Source organism: Numida meleagris, chromosome 2, assembly GCF_002078875.1.
Source record: "Numida meleagris isolate 19003 breed g44 Domestic line chromosome 2, NumMel1.0, whole genome shotgun sequence".
NCBI classification, from domain to species: Eukaryota; Metazoa; Chordata; class Aves; order Galliformes; family Numididae; genus Numida; species Numida meleagris.
Genome location: NC_034410.1, coordinates 112,419,778 through 112,434,903, shown reverse-complemented (window position 1 = coordinate 112,434,903; position 15,126 = coordinate 112,419,778). Strand labels below are relative to the sequence as shown.

General features: G+C 37.3%; 1 protein-coding gene across 1 annotated transcript; it reads left to right on the top strand.

Annotated features, from left to right (window-relative positions):
- TTPA (alpha tocopherol transfer protein) lies at window positions 556–13,641 on the top strand. Its single transcript, XM_021388161.1, has 5 exons — window positions 556–810; window positions 7,008–7,161; window positions 8,421–8,614; window positions 11,219–11,329; window positions 12,276–13,641. The coding sequence occupies exons 1-5, from the start codon at window positions 616–618 to the stop codon at window positions 12,453–12,455; spliced, it is 834 nt and encodes a 277-aa protein (XP_021243836.1). The 5' UTR covers window positions 556–615; the 3' UTR covers window positions 12,456–13,641.

The following is a 15,126-nucleotide window of genomic DNA, read 5'->3' as shown; positions in this document are numbered from 1 at the left end:
GGGAAAGTACAACTGCAGACGCCAAACAAGCACCCCGGAAGCCTCAACAACCAGAACTGAGAGACTATAAAAATAAAAAGCGGCTGGTGGCGGGTTGCGCCTTTTTGAGGAGTCGTGACTCTGTGACTCCCAGGGTGCCCAGCGCTGTTCTTTGCTTGTGTTTTTGCTTACTCGAATTAATAAATACTTTTCTATAATTTGGCTTAATTGTCTAATTTGTGACAATTGGATGCTTCAAGATTTTATTTTTCCCTCAGAGGCAGCATCAGGCGGATGGTGCAGGCACTCAGCACCTGGGGACACCCAAAGAGGTTGGTGCCCCAATGCAACCCCCCTTCCTTGGGGACAGGGATGTGCAGAGATCCCTTTATGGGGCTATAAGCAATAAAATCAAAGAAATGCAAAACCACAGGAGTTGAGTTAAAGCCTAACATTCTAAACGCTGGTGAAGTTCATAAAAAAAAAAAAATAACCTGGAAGGTGACGAGGCCAACCGGACCATCCGGAGACGCCCGTTTTCCTCCCACCTCCGCATAGGAGGGTGCGGAGGGGTTAAGCCCCGCCGGGGGCGGAGGCAGCCGGGCAGGGTTGGGTTTTGCCGCCCGGTGCCTCCTGATGGGGCCGGGGGGAGGCATGGCGCAGCGGCTGAACGAGCTTCCCGATCATTCGGCACGGGTGCGCGGGGCCGTGGCCGAGCTGCGGCGGCGGGCGGAGGCAGAGCCCGGGCAACGCTGGCCGCAGTCGCTCAGCGATGCCTTCCTGGTGAGATTCCTGCGAGCCCGAGACTTCAACCTGGATCTGGCCTGGAGGGTAAGGGGGAGCGGGAGCCCTCGGGACATCGGGACGCTTGTTTCAGCTGCCAGGTCCCTGACTGGGCTCGGAAATGGAGGTGTCAGCGGGCAGTGCTGCTCCGGGGGGGGTTGGGAGCCCGCAGCAGGCATTTGAGTGGGTGAAGCACGCTGCCGGGTGGGCATTTGGATTATAGCGCGTTGTTTGTGATGCACACCTGCAGAGCAAGGCCACGGAGACGTGCAGTGTGGCGATCCCACTGGCAAAGGTGGGTCGCCTTGGTGCGATCCCACTGCCAAAGGTTCTGGTACCTGCGAAGGTCACAGCTCAGCTAACAGCATCCTTCCAAGGGCATCCATACCTTGCTTTTCCTGCTCAGGCCATTAGTAACTCATACATCTCCTGGTTTTGTTACAGATTTCTGTCTGTGAAATTTTCCTTTCTCTTAGAGTTTGGTAATTTACCAGGCTTTGGTGAGTTTTGTTCCATTCCTATCTGTTGTATGGCTTGTTGCCACAAAGACACTGCATGCCTGTTTTCAGCAGTCAAAAGGGCAAATTGTTATCACTTATTTTTTACAGAAAGATTGATGACCACTAATTCATCTCAACAGAAAGTATTTCCAAATCTTTCTGGGGTAAAAGCTTGTGCCAGCTGGAAGCTGTGTTTTAGTGGAATTTGGTGCTGTTGACATAGCATTGCCCAACATACCTCACCTTTTATTTTCTGCTTCTGTGTGCTCTTGATCTTCCAAGTTCAGCATTGTGTGTCAACATAACTCAAGATTGTTTGCATGTAAATATATTGCATGATTAGAGTCATAAAAAAAAAAAGTTAGAAATTGAATGATGCTCTTAATAGTAATTAGCTTAAATTGTATCTTGTGTTCTTTTTATTTGACTCATGAGATTTGTGTGACAGCTTTAAATCTCAGCAGAAGAATGAGTAAGTCAAGACAGATTCCTTTGGCTGTTACTTTCTTGGAACAGTAATCTTTTACATTTTTCTGCTAGCAGTTCCAGACTTGCTTTAAAGTACTGAACTACTTCTACATGTCATCCTAGAAGAAAACCCACCACTGAAATAGCTAGTTGGAGCTGAAGAACTCAAACAACTAGAGTTGTGTGTGTTTTGGAGTCAATGATATATTTAAGTAAGCTCAGCGGCAGACTGTTCTTGAAATAGAAGAAAATTATTTTCCTGCATTTTGAATCACAGGAAAGATTTGGCCAAATTCCTTACCTTGGAAAGTGACTGAGAGGAATGCATGAGCCCTAATCACTGAAGTGCAGATTCCAGAAGACGAGGTGAAATTAAGCAAATATCTTCTACAGTAGGATTTCAAATGCATGAATGTTATCAGTGAGAATGTGTGTAATCCTTAAATCCTTTGTGAAATCCTGTCAGAGATTTGTCTCCAGGAGTGTGCAGAAAGTAGTTTGACGTGGGCTAACAATAACAGTGAAATAGCACATGAAGCCTTGAATATGCCAGTAAGACATTTTCCTGTCTTGTGAGACTTCTGGGCAGGGCTTACATCCCCTCAAAAAATAACGCTGATGAGGAATGGCGTTATATTGTTGCAGCTTCTTCCACTTGGGCCTTTGTAATCCCTGTGTGAGGTAACAGTAGGGATCAGATGTTAATGCTGCAAAAGGTTTCAACTGAGAAGCAGGGCCATGGGGTCACCATTAACTGAGTTAAAGCAGTGATTTTAATCCTTTTTAATGTGCCAGCTACGTGGGTATATTTGACTTTCTTGCTGTGATTAAAAGCGCAGACACTTGGATTCAGTAGTGATGTGTGAAATCTGGAGAACTAGCATCCCCTCTACTCCATACATATTTTTGCTTAGTGCATTTTATTATTACTTTGCATTACATCCTGCAACTCTTGGATGAAGCTAATTCTCAGTGAGTTTGGGATATTGTCTTGTACTTGAAATGGATTATAGTATAGGGAAAAGAATGAACCTTTTAAAACTCCGTAAAAATGCAACACTGAAACACCACATCAAGGTCTGTGTATGTGTGTATATGCACTTAAATGTTTATATCCTAAAGCTTGAACTGTTGGTTTCTCCTTCAAAGATTGTAATTAAAAAATGTTTTTCCCTGAATATAGTGTGTGCTGGTACAGCTACCGACACAGTAGAAACTTAATTCTGTCTTGCACCTTTGTTAATATAAATAGTTATCAATCAAGAGATATAATTGGTTTTCATATACAAGTACCCTGGTTTCTATAGCAAACATTGTTTTCTAGTTCTTTTAATTCCAAGTACTAAGTTCCCTTTCCTGTGTTTTGTATCACATGAAATGCAGATTAATCAGTAACATTACTATCTCTGATGTTAAGAAATCTGGAACTATCCCCAAAAGACCTCGGGAAAAATCTCCTGATGCTTAACTCCAGACAGTGGAGTTTTTCATCCAGCTTTTCCCATTTTCAAGTTATTTTACATCTGTTTTCAGATGCTCAACAGATTTTTAAGTAAGTTATTCAGTTTGTAAACACATTTTGATTGTAATGAACGCTCCCCTTTCTCCTGGTTATGTTAGGTTTCTTTATCTTCTGCACTCAGGCTGATTGTTGTATATAAAATTTACACACTTCTTTGTTATCTTTACTAAAAAAACCCCTCGTTTTCCTATGTTTTAAATATTCTGTGTGTATTTCTGTCTTTAAGGAATGTTAATCTAGGAATTTTCAAAATGAAGTAAAACTGTAAAATCCTCTGCTAATTTTTGAATTCTGTTATATTTAAGAATTACTCATGTAAGTGGCTCTGTGTGACTTGAGAATGCCCTGGTGCTGAGAAAGTGGTCATTCACAGAAAAGGTCACCAAATTAGCTGTGGATGCTATGGAAAATTATCTAATGCTGACCTTTCCTTCAGAACAAAATCATTATTTCAGGTAGTTAGATTGGATACTTTTCAAAATCAGAACTATTCACTTGAGCACTTTGTGGCTTTCTGGAAAAGGGAAGAAAATTTGGGGCTTAGCTGTGTCTATGTGAAAAGAAGTATCGTGCCATAGAGGGTGTCATAACTTTTCTGACTATGTGTTTATTCAATCATGAACAGTCAGTAGATAAATTACATTTTGATAAGTATCCTTAGTGTGTCGCAAACTGTGAACATCATTCCCTTTCTTCTCAGGTCCAGAAATTGAGGGCTTGATGTTTCTGTATAGGGAAGTGTTAATGTTCATGAAAAGAAGAAACTAACTGAAAGCTGGGATTGTTCAGGGGATTGAACTGAACCTATATTTATTCTCAATTTGATTTTGGCAGGCAGCTCTTCTAAGAACTGCTTAAAATATTTTAATTTGTGTGATTGTTAAGTAGGTTTATTATGATACATCTGATGTTAGAAGGGACAAACTAAGAAGCACCAGATGTTTGGATAGTATTTTTGTGGTTGTTTGTGTATTTTTGGAGATTATTTGTGTGTTTTTGCTGCTGTTTAAGTGTCTGTGTTGGAAAGATGAAGGAAAATAACACAGTATGTAAACAGTGCTGTCTGGTTGACACAATGTTTGGGATTGTTCCACAGTGCCCTTTGTAAGGAGTCAAATTCCAGCAGAGTGAGATAATTGTACTACCTCTTCTGGCCTATCTTTGCAATCAGTGGATTTCAGTTCCACAGATTAACTTGGTTTCCTTCACTTCCTATTCTGTTTGTTTACATTAGCCCAGTTTTATGAGGTCAAAAGACATTTAGTGAAATACATTAGCAGTTAAATATTTCAGCTTACAGTGTATGGTTTAGAGTGAGGCTTCTATCAGCTGGCTTATTTCCAAGTCAAATGGGATTCTAGTGTGGCAGATGGACTTTCTCAGAGTTGTACCTACAAGGACATACTTATAGGCAGTATTTCTAGAAATGATATAGTTAATTGCTGATCAGTGCATCATCTGTTTGTAAGTAAATTCTTTTAACAAACACTAACTGAGCACTTTTGTCTAAGAATAGTCTTAAGCTGAAGAAAAATTGTATGTTTGTATGAAACAATGTAAGAAACTTGAAAGTAAAGGGAAGAGTTAGAAATTACTACTAATGTGAATTGTGTAATGTAAACATGCTATGAGGTATGTGATGGTGAATCTTAGGTTTCACATTATCAGCATAGCTGATACCGTGATATTCCAAGGGATTAATTCAATATCCATTGAGGTTCCTTCCAACCATTCTTTCTATGGAGACAAAGAAGAAAATGATCCTTGCATAGATATAAGAAGTTTGGGGTTTTTATCGAAGGTTATGTTTTATTAGTTGGATCTGACAGTTCTTTTAATTCTAGTGCTTCTGTTCTGGAATATGATATAATTTAGAAATAAGTAAATATGAATTAAGAGAAATAAAGGAGAGTTGGTTGATGTTTTTGTGAGCATATTTAATTTGTGAAACTATACTGAGGATCAGATTACTGTTGCTGTTGGATGTAACAATTTGAAAGAGTAGCCTGTCTATGCTACCTTTGAGATTTAAACCTATATTTGATTTTCTTTTCTTGTGATACAAGGTACTGAAAAATTCTGATTCACTTAGCTCCTTTGAAAATGTTAGGAGTCCAAACTGTAGTTGTGTAGGACATTTTAATTCAAAATTTAAATTTAGGTAGCCAGAGCTATCCCTCTATCCTCCAAACTCAGTGCTGGACAACTTAGCACGAGTGATACAACAGAGGCAGATTATAGCTGGTGAATAGAAGACAATTTTGCATAGCTTCCTACTTACCTATTCAGAATGCCATAAATAACTTCAGTTGCAGAGTTGCAGCACATCGCTGCTCCTTTTCTCCACTGCCACTTACCTTCTTTATTTTAAAAGGGAAACTGTAGTTAAACTTTGGAACTACCATGCCACTGATTTATTTTTTGATGATCTGACTTGCGGAAACAAACTTCACAACCGGGGAAAGTTGTAAAGCAGGTATGTTTATTATGGTGCTGCGCCCACACGCTGGGTGCAAGGGGGTATCCCCATCCTAGCTTGCACAGTGAAAGGCAGAAAACTTCCATATTTAAAGATCAAAAGCTTGCATAAAGATCAATAGCATTCCTGAGGGAGGGAGGGACTATTACAATTAATTCCGAGAAATCATTATAATACAATCCACCCCAGAGTCACACTCCTTGAGCATGCGTAGTGCCTCCTGGTGGTCGTCTTTGGGGGTCGTGGGGATGAAGGCCATATCTCCTCCTCACTGTGTACTCTTGACCTTGGCACGGTTAAAGAGGATGATCCAGCTTCAGCTGGTTTTCTTCAGGATGTAGTCTCCAGTTCAGTTCCAACGACCAATCAGCAACTTCTAGGTTTCCTTGCCCCATTAACCCACATCCATCTTTTATTGTTTGTTTGAAACTGTATTCTAACCCTTTCTTCTCTCAGATCCATCTCTACCTACAATAACTTCTCACAATATGGTCTGTAATCCTGATAGCTAGATGTTTCCTCAGAAAGAAACACCTTTAATTAACTGTTCAATAAGAGTTAGACCATTTCATTTCAACACACAGCCCTTCCCATCCTTCAGTAGCACTAGTATATGTTGCTTCCTTCCAGCCTTAGGAACAAGGGCAGTTATGTTCCTGACAATAGACAGGATCTCTCTTTTAGTAAAACAGGTTTACATTATCTCCATTCTGAGGGAGGAGTATTGTCTAATAGATAATGGGAGTGAAGGATCCGCTACACTGTTATATTTTGCCTTATCTAAGGAGTAGGAGGGACTTTGAAAATGTGCTTTAGATATGCTGATAACCATATGTATGTCAAATGGTAAAATGAAATTATTAATAACGGTATGTATGAGGTAGGCACATCTTTTCCAAGTTCAACAAAACCTGAATGAACCTAATGAGTTATCAAACTGAATAATCCTGAATGTAACCTGAGAACTGATTACTATTATTATTTTTAATGCATTTTAAGTAGAAACTACTGTTGATTTCTACACAGCCCAGTTTTCTTTTCTGACACAAAATAGTCACTGTATTCCATTAATGAGTTGACAAGATTCTAAACACATAACAACTCACTGATTTGATCAAGTATAGCAGCCTTCTGCTTCTCTGAGCAATTCGCTTTGAATACACAATGAAATGACGGCTAATTTAATGAATTAAACCTCTGGCTGTGACCACATATTGAAAATATGGTTTTAATGTAATACCTGATGGATATCAGACGCATGTTTATTTTTTTCCAGTTACTGAAGAATTACCAGAAGTGGAGAATTGAATGCCCAGAAATAAGTGCAGATTTACAGCCATCTTCTGTCCTTGGTCTATTGCATGCTGGCTATCATGGAGTCCTGAGATCAAGAGACCCGTCTGGAAGCAAAGTTCTAATATATAGAATTGGTGAGTGACAGTATTTTTTGGATGCATTTAATACATGGCTCTTGTACTATTTTTTTTTGGGTGTTTGGTTTTGTTTGTAGATTATCACATTTTCAGCAGCAAAATAGAAGTATCTAATGGGTAAAACACCAGGAGTTGATAAAATTGAAGATAATATGAGAATCTCTTAACTAGAAAGGTAGTAATTATTCTCCCCAGATAATTTTAGGTTAACATAAAGATGAGTCTAACTGAGCAGAAATAGTTATATCATTTGATTTGTAACTAGTATGGCTAAAGTTATGCATTCTTTTACGATGGACTGATTTTCAGTTAAGTAGAAATCTTGTTTGCATCAAAAAACTGCTAAGGTTAAAAGCATAAAACTTATAAGAATATGTAGTTATCTGGTCTTAAGTTTCCAAACAGTAATTTGTTTCCATGGGAATTCTAAAATTTGTGTTCTGAGTGTGGTGGAGATGCAGCACAGAGGGGAAAGAATGGAAAAAAGACGTACATCTTGTCACATACCAACATTTAGCTTAGATGCAGATGAGTTCAGAGTTTTCACCATTTAGATGTAGCTGAAGAACCCTGTATAAATTATACCCTGAATATCTTCAGTTTGTTTTGATCCACACCCTAAAGTCATAAAATAAATAAATAAATGATCACATGTTGCCATATTTCTTTGTGGTTGTTTTGGACAGAGAAATGATTTTTAGCAGCTTTCAAATAATTGTTTTAATATTGGCTGATCTAGTAGTATAAAATGCTTTTCTTTGCAAAGTTGTGCCCAGGGTGAAGGCTCATCCCATGCAATTCTTGGCTCCGGTCTCAAAAAAGCAAGTGGAATTCACTGAGTCTTGGCTGTATTACTGCACTGAAGTAAAATTATGTGGATTGATGATCTGTGGCTTCCTTCTGGAGTTCCTGAAGCCCATAACCAACGATTAGTCCCTTTGAGCTATACTATGCTTCGCTTTGGTTTCTGCTAATGGAACTATTATTGACTTAAGCTGTTTGTGACAAAACCTTGTACTAGATGCTACAGCTGTAGGTGGAGTATACTCCACTCTGGTACCATTTACAAAATTAGTGTGAGAGACGAGTGAAAGAGCAAGCAGAGAATTTCTGCACTGGCAAATCTGTTTATTTCAGAATCTTTGATACTGTATATTTATTTCTTCCTGAGAAGCACATCAGAAACAGTAGGAAGAGAAAGTACAGGTGTATGTTGTATGCTTGTGGTAATGCAGAGCAATCTACTTATTCCTCAGGACAATGGGATCCCGCGTTATTTACAGCATATGATGTGTTTCGTGTAAGTCTGATCACATCCGAACTCATTGTAAAGGAGATTGAGACTCAGAGGAATGGAGTCAAGGCTATCTTTGATCTTCAAGGATGGCGATTTGCTCATGCATTTCAAATCAGTCCAGCAGTGGCCAAGAAAATTGCTGCTGTGCTCACAGTAAGTACGACATACTGCTTTATGCTGCTTCACTGCTATAACTCCCAATTTTTCTTAAGTTATGGTAGTTTTTCCTTCGTACAGTTTGAAAGAACAAAATCTTATATCCACGAAAAGTCAGATAACTCAGGCGTATGCTATGCTTGATTTGACTTAAAGTATGTTCTTGTATAGCAACAAATGCCCTGTAACCTCTGATGTCTTATTAAAATTCCACTGACCTGTTATGATACAGGAATTTCTTGAGCAGACAAAGCCTACCTTTTTAAGGATTTGTTCAAAGCTTTTTTTTTTTTTCCTTGAGACTTAGAGAAGATGAGAAATAGGATGTGCTAAGTGCAGTTCAGACCAAGTGAGTGCTACTTGTTGGCAAGTATGGATGATACTACAAGACCATCCATCTGTTCCCAACAGCATGTGGCATTTGTTTTGCTTGTGTTTCCCAATAACATGAGTTATTTTGTGCAACTCATTGTTACTTCACCTCCTAATTTTCACAAAACGTGTAGGAACCTTACTGTCTCTAAGACTTTTTCCTTTCTGTCAAATTCAGTTGAATTTTGCCAATGGATTTAAACAAAAAGAGAGGAAGGAGACAGAGAATTGGCAGGCAAGTTACACTGTTGTCATATAATCCTACTTTCCTTCAGAAGTTAAGATAAAAATCAGTAAGAATAAAACTGTTAACATATGCTGCAGAAATGGGCTAGGGAGATACCCTCAGATATGAACCTTGCCAAACCAGAGTGAGAGATTAACTCAGAGCTTAGTCAGCGAGCTAATAGCATCAGAATTTCATTGGATCTTCCTTCTTGATTTCTGCTGTAGAACTTCAAGGAAACCAGCGAGTATTACCATTTTTTTTTCATCTCGAATTAGAAAAATCTTGATGTTTATATGGTCCTGGGCCAATTCCATGAGAACAGCCATTGAGAGAATGTTTCAGCTGATTTCCGAGATAGTGAACAAGTTGCTAGTAATTTTATGACCTTGAAATTGAGAGCAGAAAGGATGTAGAATAGGATTTGCAATTAAACCTGAAGGTTTCAATCCATTACCTCAAATGAGTATATTATTTGAATGGAATGATTCCATATTATTACAGGTTTGTTGTATGCTTTTCAAACTTCTAAATGTTTCTTATAGCCACTGAAAAAAGACAGAAAAAAGATTGCATTTCCAGTGTTGTTTTATTAGAAGAGGAACAAGCTTGATATTTAAAAAAAAAATTTTTTTTTTGGATCCTTTCCATCATTCTAGATGGGTTTGTATATTTCATCTAGAGGTTTTTTTTAGTGTTGGCCAGTATGCTTATAAGTAAAAATTTAGGAACCTTGGTTTTAACCCTATGTTTTTCTTGTGAAATGTGTCATTCTTGCAAATTATTATCTTGTGTGGAGAAACACATTAATAGAAAGGAAATAAATGCAATACAGAATGGAAAGAATAGTAACATCATTAGGCAACATCATCTTGAATATCTGTTACCTTGAGGCAAAACCAAATTCTTTTGTGAAGAACAAGATAGTAGGCTTTAAACAAATGATAATGAAGAATAATGTGCAGTAAAGCTAAAATCTGACAGATTTAAGGTCTTTATCATACATTAAAATCTAATAGGATTTGCACTTAAGAAACGTGTGTGGGTTTTTTTCTTATCCATGGAAGAGTGTATGAAGTAATGAGGAGTAGACCACAGTACTAGTGGGAAGTGTCATTTTTATAAGCATCAGTTGCAGCATAGTCCTATCAAGCGGGATTTTGCAGGAGCTATTCTTCTCCGGTTGCTTAATACTGTCTTTGCGCATTGCTGTATTTCCTTTCAACTTGAAAAGTTGTGGGACTTCTATATGAATCTTAAACCCAACTAGTAGTATTTCAAATTATAAAGGCATATAGGAGATAAAACTTTTATAAGAGCTGTCGCTGCCTATAGCAGGGGGGTTGGAACTAGATGATCCTACAGGTCCCTTCCAACCCAAACCATTCTGTGATTCTGTGGTTATCACAATAATCTTTCTGTGAAGCTGAACTTCAGGCTTGGGCAAATTCACTATTTTCAAGACTCCTCTCTGAATTATAAATATCATTTATTTAACTTACAAACCACTGAATTTGCTATTTTTCTATATTATCTACATTATATAGGTATTAAATAGATATTTATATATCTTCTATATTTTTATATATCTTCTGTATCTTCTATATATTCTTCTCTGGGCTGTGGGAATTGCCAATGAAAACACGTGGCTAGATAGCTTTTTAAATAAAGGAACAGCAGGATCTTCGCTGCGAAGAACTGTACCTCAGAAGAAAAACTAAGCCCAAGCTTTGTGTATATTATCTATGTGCAATTTGGTTTTCTTCTTCTTTTTTTTTTTTTTTTTTTTAATGTCAGCCTAGCCTCTCCTTGTTTTTTTCCTTCTAGTGAGAGGAACAATATGTTTTTTTCTAATCAGCGCAAACTAAGAGCACTCCACAGTGCAAGAATTAGCAAGGCCAGGAGGAATACCTGTGGACTAGATAGTTTTCAGATTTGTCCTTCACAAGAGAATCTTTTCAATAATTCCATTTTCTCATGCTGTTTTTCATGTATTTTGACAGGATTCCTTTCCACTAAAAGTTCGAGGTATCCACTTGATTAATGAGCCTTTATTCTTCCACCCAGTCTTCGCTCTAATTAAGCCCTTTCTCACTGAAAAAATAAAGCAGCGGGTGAGTTCACACAAACATTTCTACCACAAAACCCCTACACAATAATCTGCAACACTTCTCTTAGGGTCTGAACTTTTAAGAGGATAAATCATTGTGTTAGTACCATAACTGGCCTCTGCAGTCTAATTGTAAATCATCTGCAGTTATCAATAATGTGAGAGTTGCTGCTGTCACTACTCTAAAAGATTAAAAAATACAGTAACAGAGGGGTTAGATAACTTGCTTAAGATCACACAACGTATATTCTGTAGAATTAGCAAGAAATAGGTCCCAGATCTCTGGGCATTGTCTACAAATGACAGTAAGAAATTGTCAACGAATGGTGATAATAATCAGAAAATTCTTGTCAACTGTTAATAAGAAGCCTATAAATGTTTCTGACTGAAAGTAATGAAGAAGGCTTCAAACTTATTCTAATAAAGCAGGAAAATAGCAACCAAAACTACAGCATTAAAAGGGCTAACCTGAATGAGAGCCATCCAGGAGCTAATTTAATTTGGAACTGAATTATGTGGACTGTAATGTAGGGCAGAGGCATAGATTCTTCTGAATATCCTCCTTGGCACCTGTCTGAACCTACAAACCTTGTACACAATGTTGTTTTTAAATGTGTAGCAGGACCAGATAGTAATGGCCAGGTGCTGAACACTGTAAAGTCACTTCAGGGGAAAATAAAAAAAGCAACTAAAAAGCAACTACATGGCACATGTCATGACAAGACCAAACCCCAGTCTTCCCTTGGTACAGATCATTTTAGCTATATGGGTGTAGTGAGTTTTGGACTTAACTTGTATTGCCTTCCTCACTGAAGGAGCTCATTGTGAACACTTGTTTAGTGGAACCAGTCTAGAGGCTTAAGTGCTTGCACTGAATTTATTTGCTGTCTGTTTTTATCCAAGAGTCTAACATTTATACTGAAGTAAATGCTTTTCATATTTTGTTTTAGGTGTATATGCATGGAAGTAACTACATGCAGAGTCTGACGGAACACTTTCCAGTCAGCATTCTCCCACAGGAATATGGGGGGGAAGGAGTCTCCTTTGAAGAGTTGGCCAAGGACTGGACTGACTTCATAATGGCGTCTGCAGACTATCTCCAGAGCATTTCTCTGGTTGCTCACGAATAACCTTATGAGAGTATTATATCAATTCCTGAAGACTGGAAGTGGAAATAAATTCAATATGAAATCTTTCTTATAAACTTGAAATTTTAGTAAATGGAAGCAGAATGTCTTTGCAGAACAAAATTACACTGAATACACTTTTATACTAACTGGAGTATATCAATATGTATGTCTGAGGAGACTAATGATTTCTACATGTTTGTAACTGATAAAGTTGCATGCCAGTATTTGTACGTTGAATATCAGATATTGATACTGCTCCTGTTAAGTTTTGGAAGACAACTCATCTATAATAATGCAGTCCAGAACCTTATGCTTAGTTCTTTTATCTTGGCTTGTCAAGATGATAAGATACAAAGCCAAGTAATTAAGGTAGAGCAGAATATAAATGGGATAGACTAGATGCAGAAGTATGAATACAGGACTAATTTACTGGTAGAGAGCTGCTTTTTGAACTGATTCTCAGGGAAATGGCTGTTTTGTTAGTTTGTGCTGCTAAGATTACACAGTCAAATTATGAATTAGTCATCAATACTGAAACATTTGTTATCTTTGTGCTGCTTACGCAGCTTCCCTTTTTGTGTTAATTGACACAGTAATCTGGTAGCTTCATGGGGAACATGAGGAAAATACCATGTACATATTCTTCAAAGGAGAGTGTGAATCAGGAGGAACTGATAAGTGAGTAAAAAAAAAAATCAAGTTCTGATTTTCTTTCTTCAAAGAGATACTGTCTGTGGATAAGCTATAAGCAGCTCAGTAATGTAAACACTTAATTCCTGCTGTAGATTGCTACAGAGGTCAACAGCTCTTCGCTGTCTGCAGTATCTGACTTGCAGGGTGAAGTATATTCTTTGTAGATCAGAAACTTAGAAATAACTGCTGTGTGGTTTAAGGGTGCTTTGGACCTTCGCCTAGGAGATGCTGGGTATCTTCATTCTTATTTCTGAATAGTAATTGACAACTTGCCAGCCTATGTAGTGTTGGACACTGGAAAAATTTGTTATTAATTTCTGTTGCGTCTTCTTCTGTATTTCTGTAATGAAAAAAATCTGTCTATACTTAAAGGAAAGTAGATTTTTGAAGGGACATGATTCATATATGAATGCTATATGTGTACAAGCTGTTGCATATATTACACAGAAGTATCATCCTACATTCCCCAAGGTTTAATAATCTGAAATTGTAATCTATTTGTTCACTTTTTTAAAATTTGTTTTCCTTTTCGTTGTTGTTGTTAAAATTTGTTAATACACCAACTGCTGGAGTTCATATACTCAGTTTTTATCCATTTTACAATAAGCCAGAGGGTGTTCACATAAGTATTAAATATTTAGCATTCCATATGAATGTTCACCAAAATGCTGTATTTCTCAGGTAGCTAGAAATGCTAACTTCCATTATTTTTAAAATCTGTAGGACATTGGGATGTTGTATTAATATATGTTTAGGGGAGAGAAAAGAGAATATCTTATGAAATCAGAAATGTCTTATTTTACTTTATCACTGGTACTCCATTATTGCAAAAGCCACCAGAATATGTTTTCTTTATTAGCATGCGGAACATCTGTGAAAGGTCTACATGGTACGTGTTGGTCACAGTTTCTTTTGCTGCCTAAGGTCAATGTCAGCTACAAAATTTCTTCAAAACTGACAAGGATTTTCCTTTTTCAGTTTTCTCATTTCCTCAAGTGCAATTCTCATTCTTTTCTTTCAGGATATCTTTGATACAGAGCCTAGATTTGAGTAAATATTTTTTCATATATTCATATATTTCATATTCTTATTTTTATCTGATTGAACTATTTTGTGATATGAAAAGGCTCTTTAAATAGTTCAGTTGAGGTGACTATTTTTTAAAAGAAAATAAGTAGTCAGGCATTTGGCGGTTCTTCAGGTGTATAACTCAAGTTCCAAGTCATTTATGAGATGGAGAACTGAAGCTATTGCACTAACTTTATGGTCTCTGTTTTAATCCTTGAATGTAAACCGTGTAAAGGAATGAACCATGTTTCCATGAACAGGTTCCTGTGAAACCAATCCCTGATTGTTGCTGTTTTATCTAACAGAAAGAAATCAAATTCCTTCATTTGATTCTGTACGTAGACAAAATATATGGCTATTATTTTCATTTGAACTATACTATCTCTACAAATATGAAGTCTTAAATATGTTCAAAAATATCCTGAACCTATTATTAAATGGTAACATGAGTACGTAATGCAATAGAGCACTGAGTACAGTTGTTTTTACATGAACTGTTAATTGTTTTTAATGTTTACACAGTAAGTAGAACTTAGAAACTCTGGATGAGGAACAACTGATGCTGCCGCTAATGACATAAAATAATCAGGACATTTGCATAATGAATGGGCAAGTGTGATGTGTGGAGGTAGGTCAGCTTTGAACTGCAAAGTAAATAAATAAAAATCTGTGCGTGCCTTATTCTTCTCTAACAAGACCAGGCGTGCCTTTGAAAAACAAACTTGCTGTTAAATGCTGCTACTGTCTTTAAGCATGGTTTAATGCACAATTTAATTTTTTTTTTTTACATTTTAACATAATTATATTAATAAACCTTTTTTTTGTTTGTTTGTTCAACCAGTCTCCTCTGTTTTGAAGAGATTGGTATCACCACTCCTGCTGGTGATACCATAGTATCATCGAAAGGCTT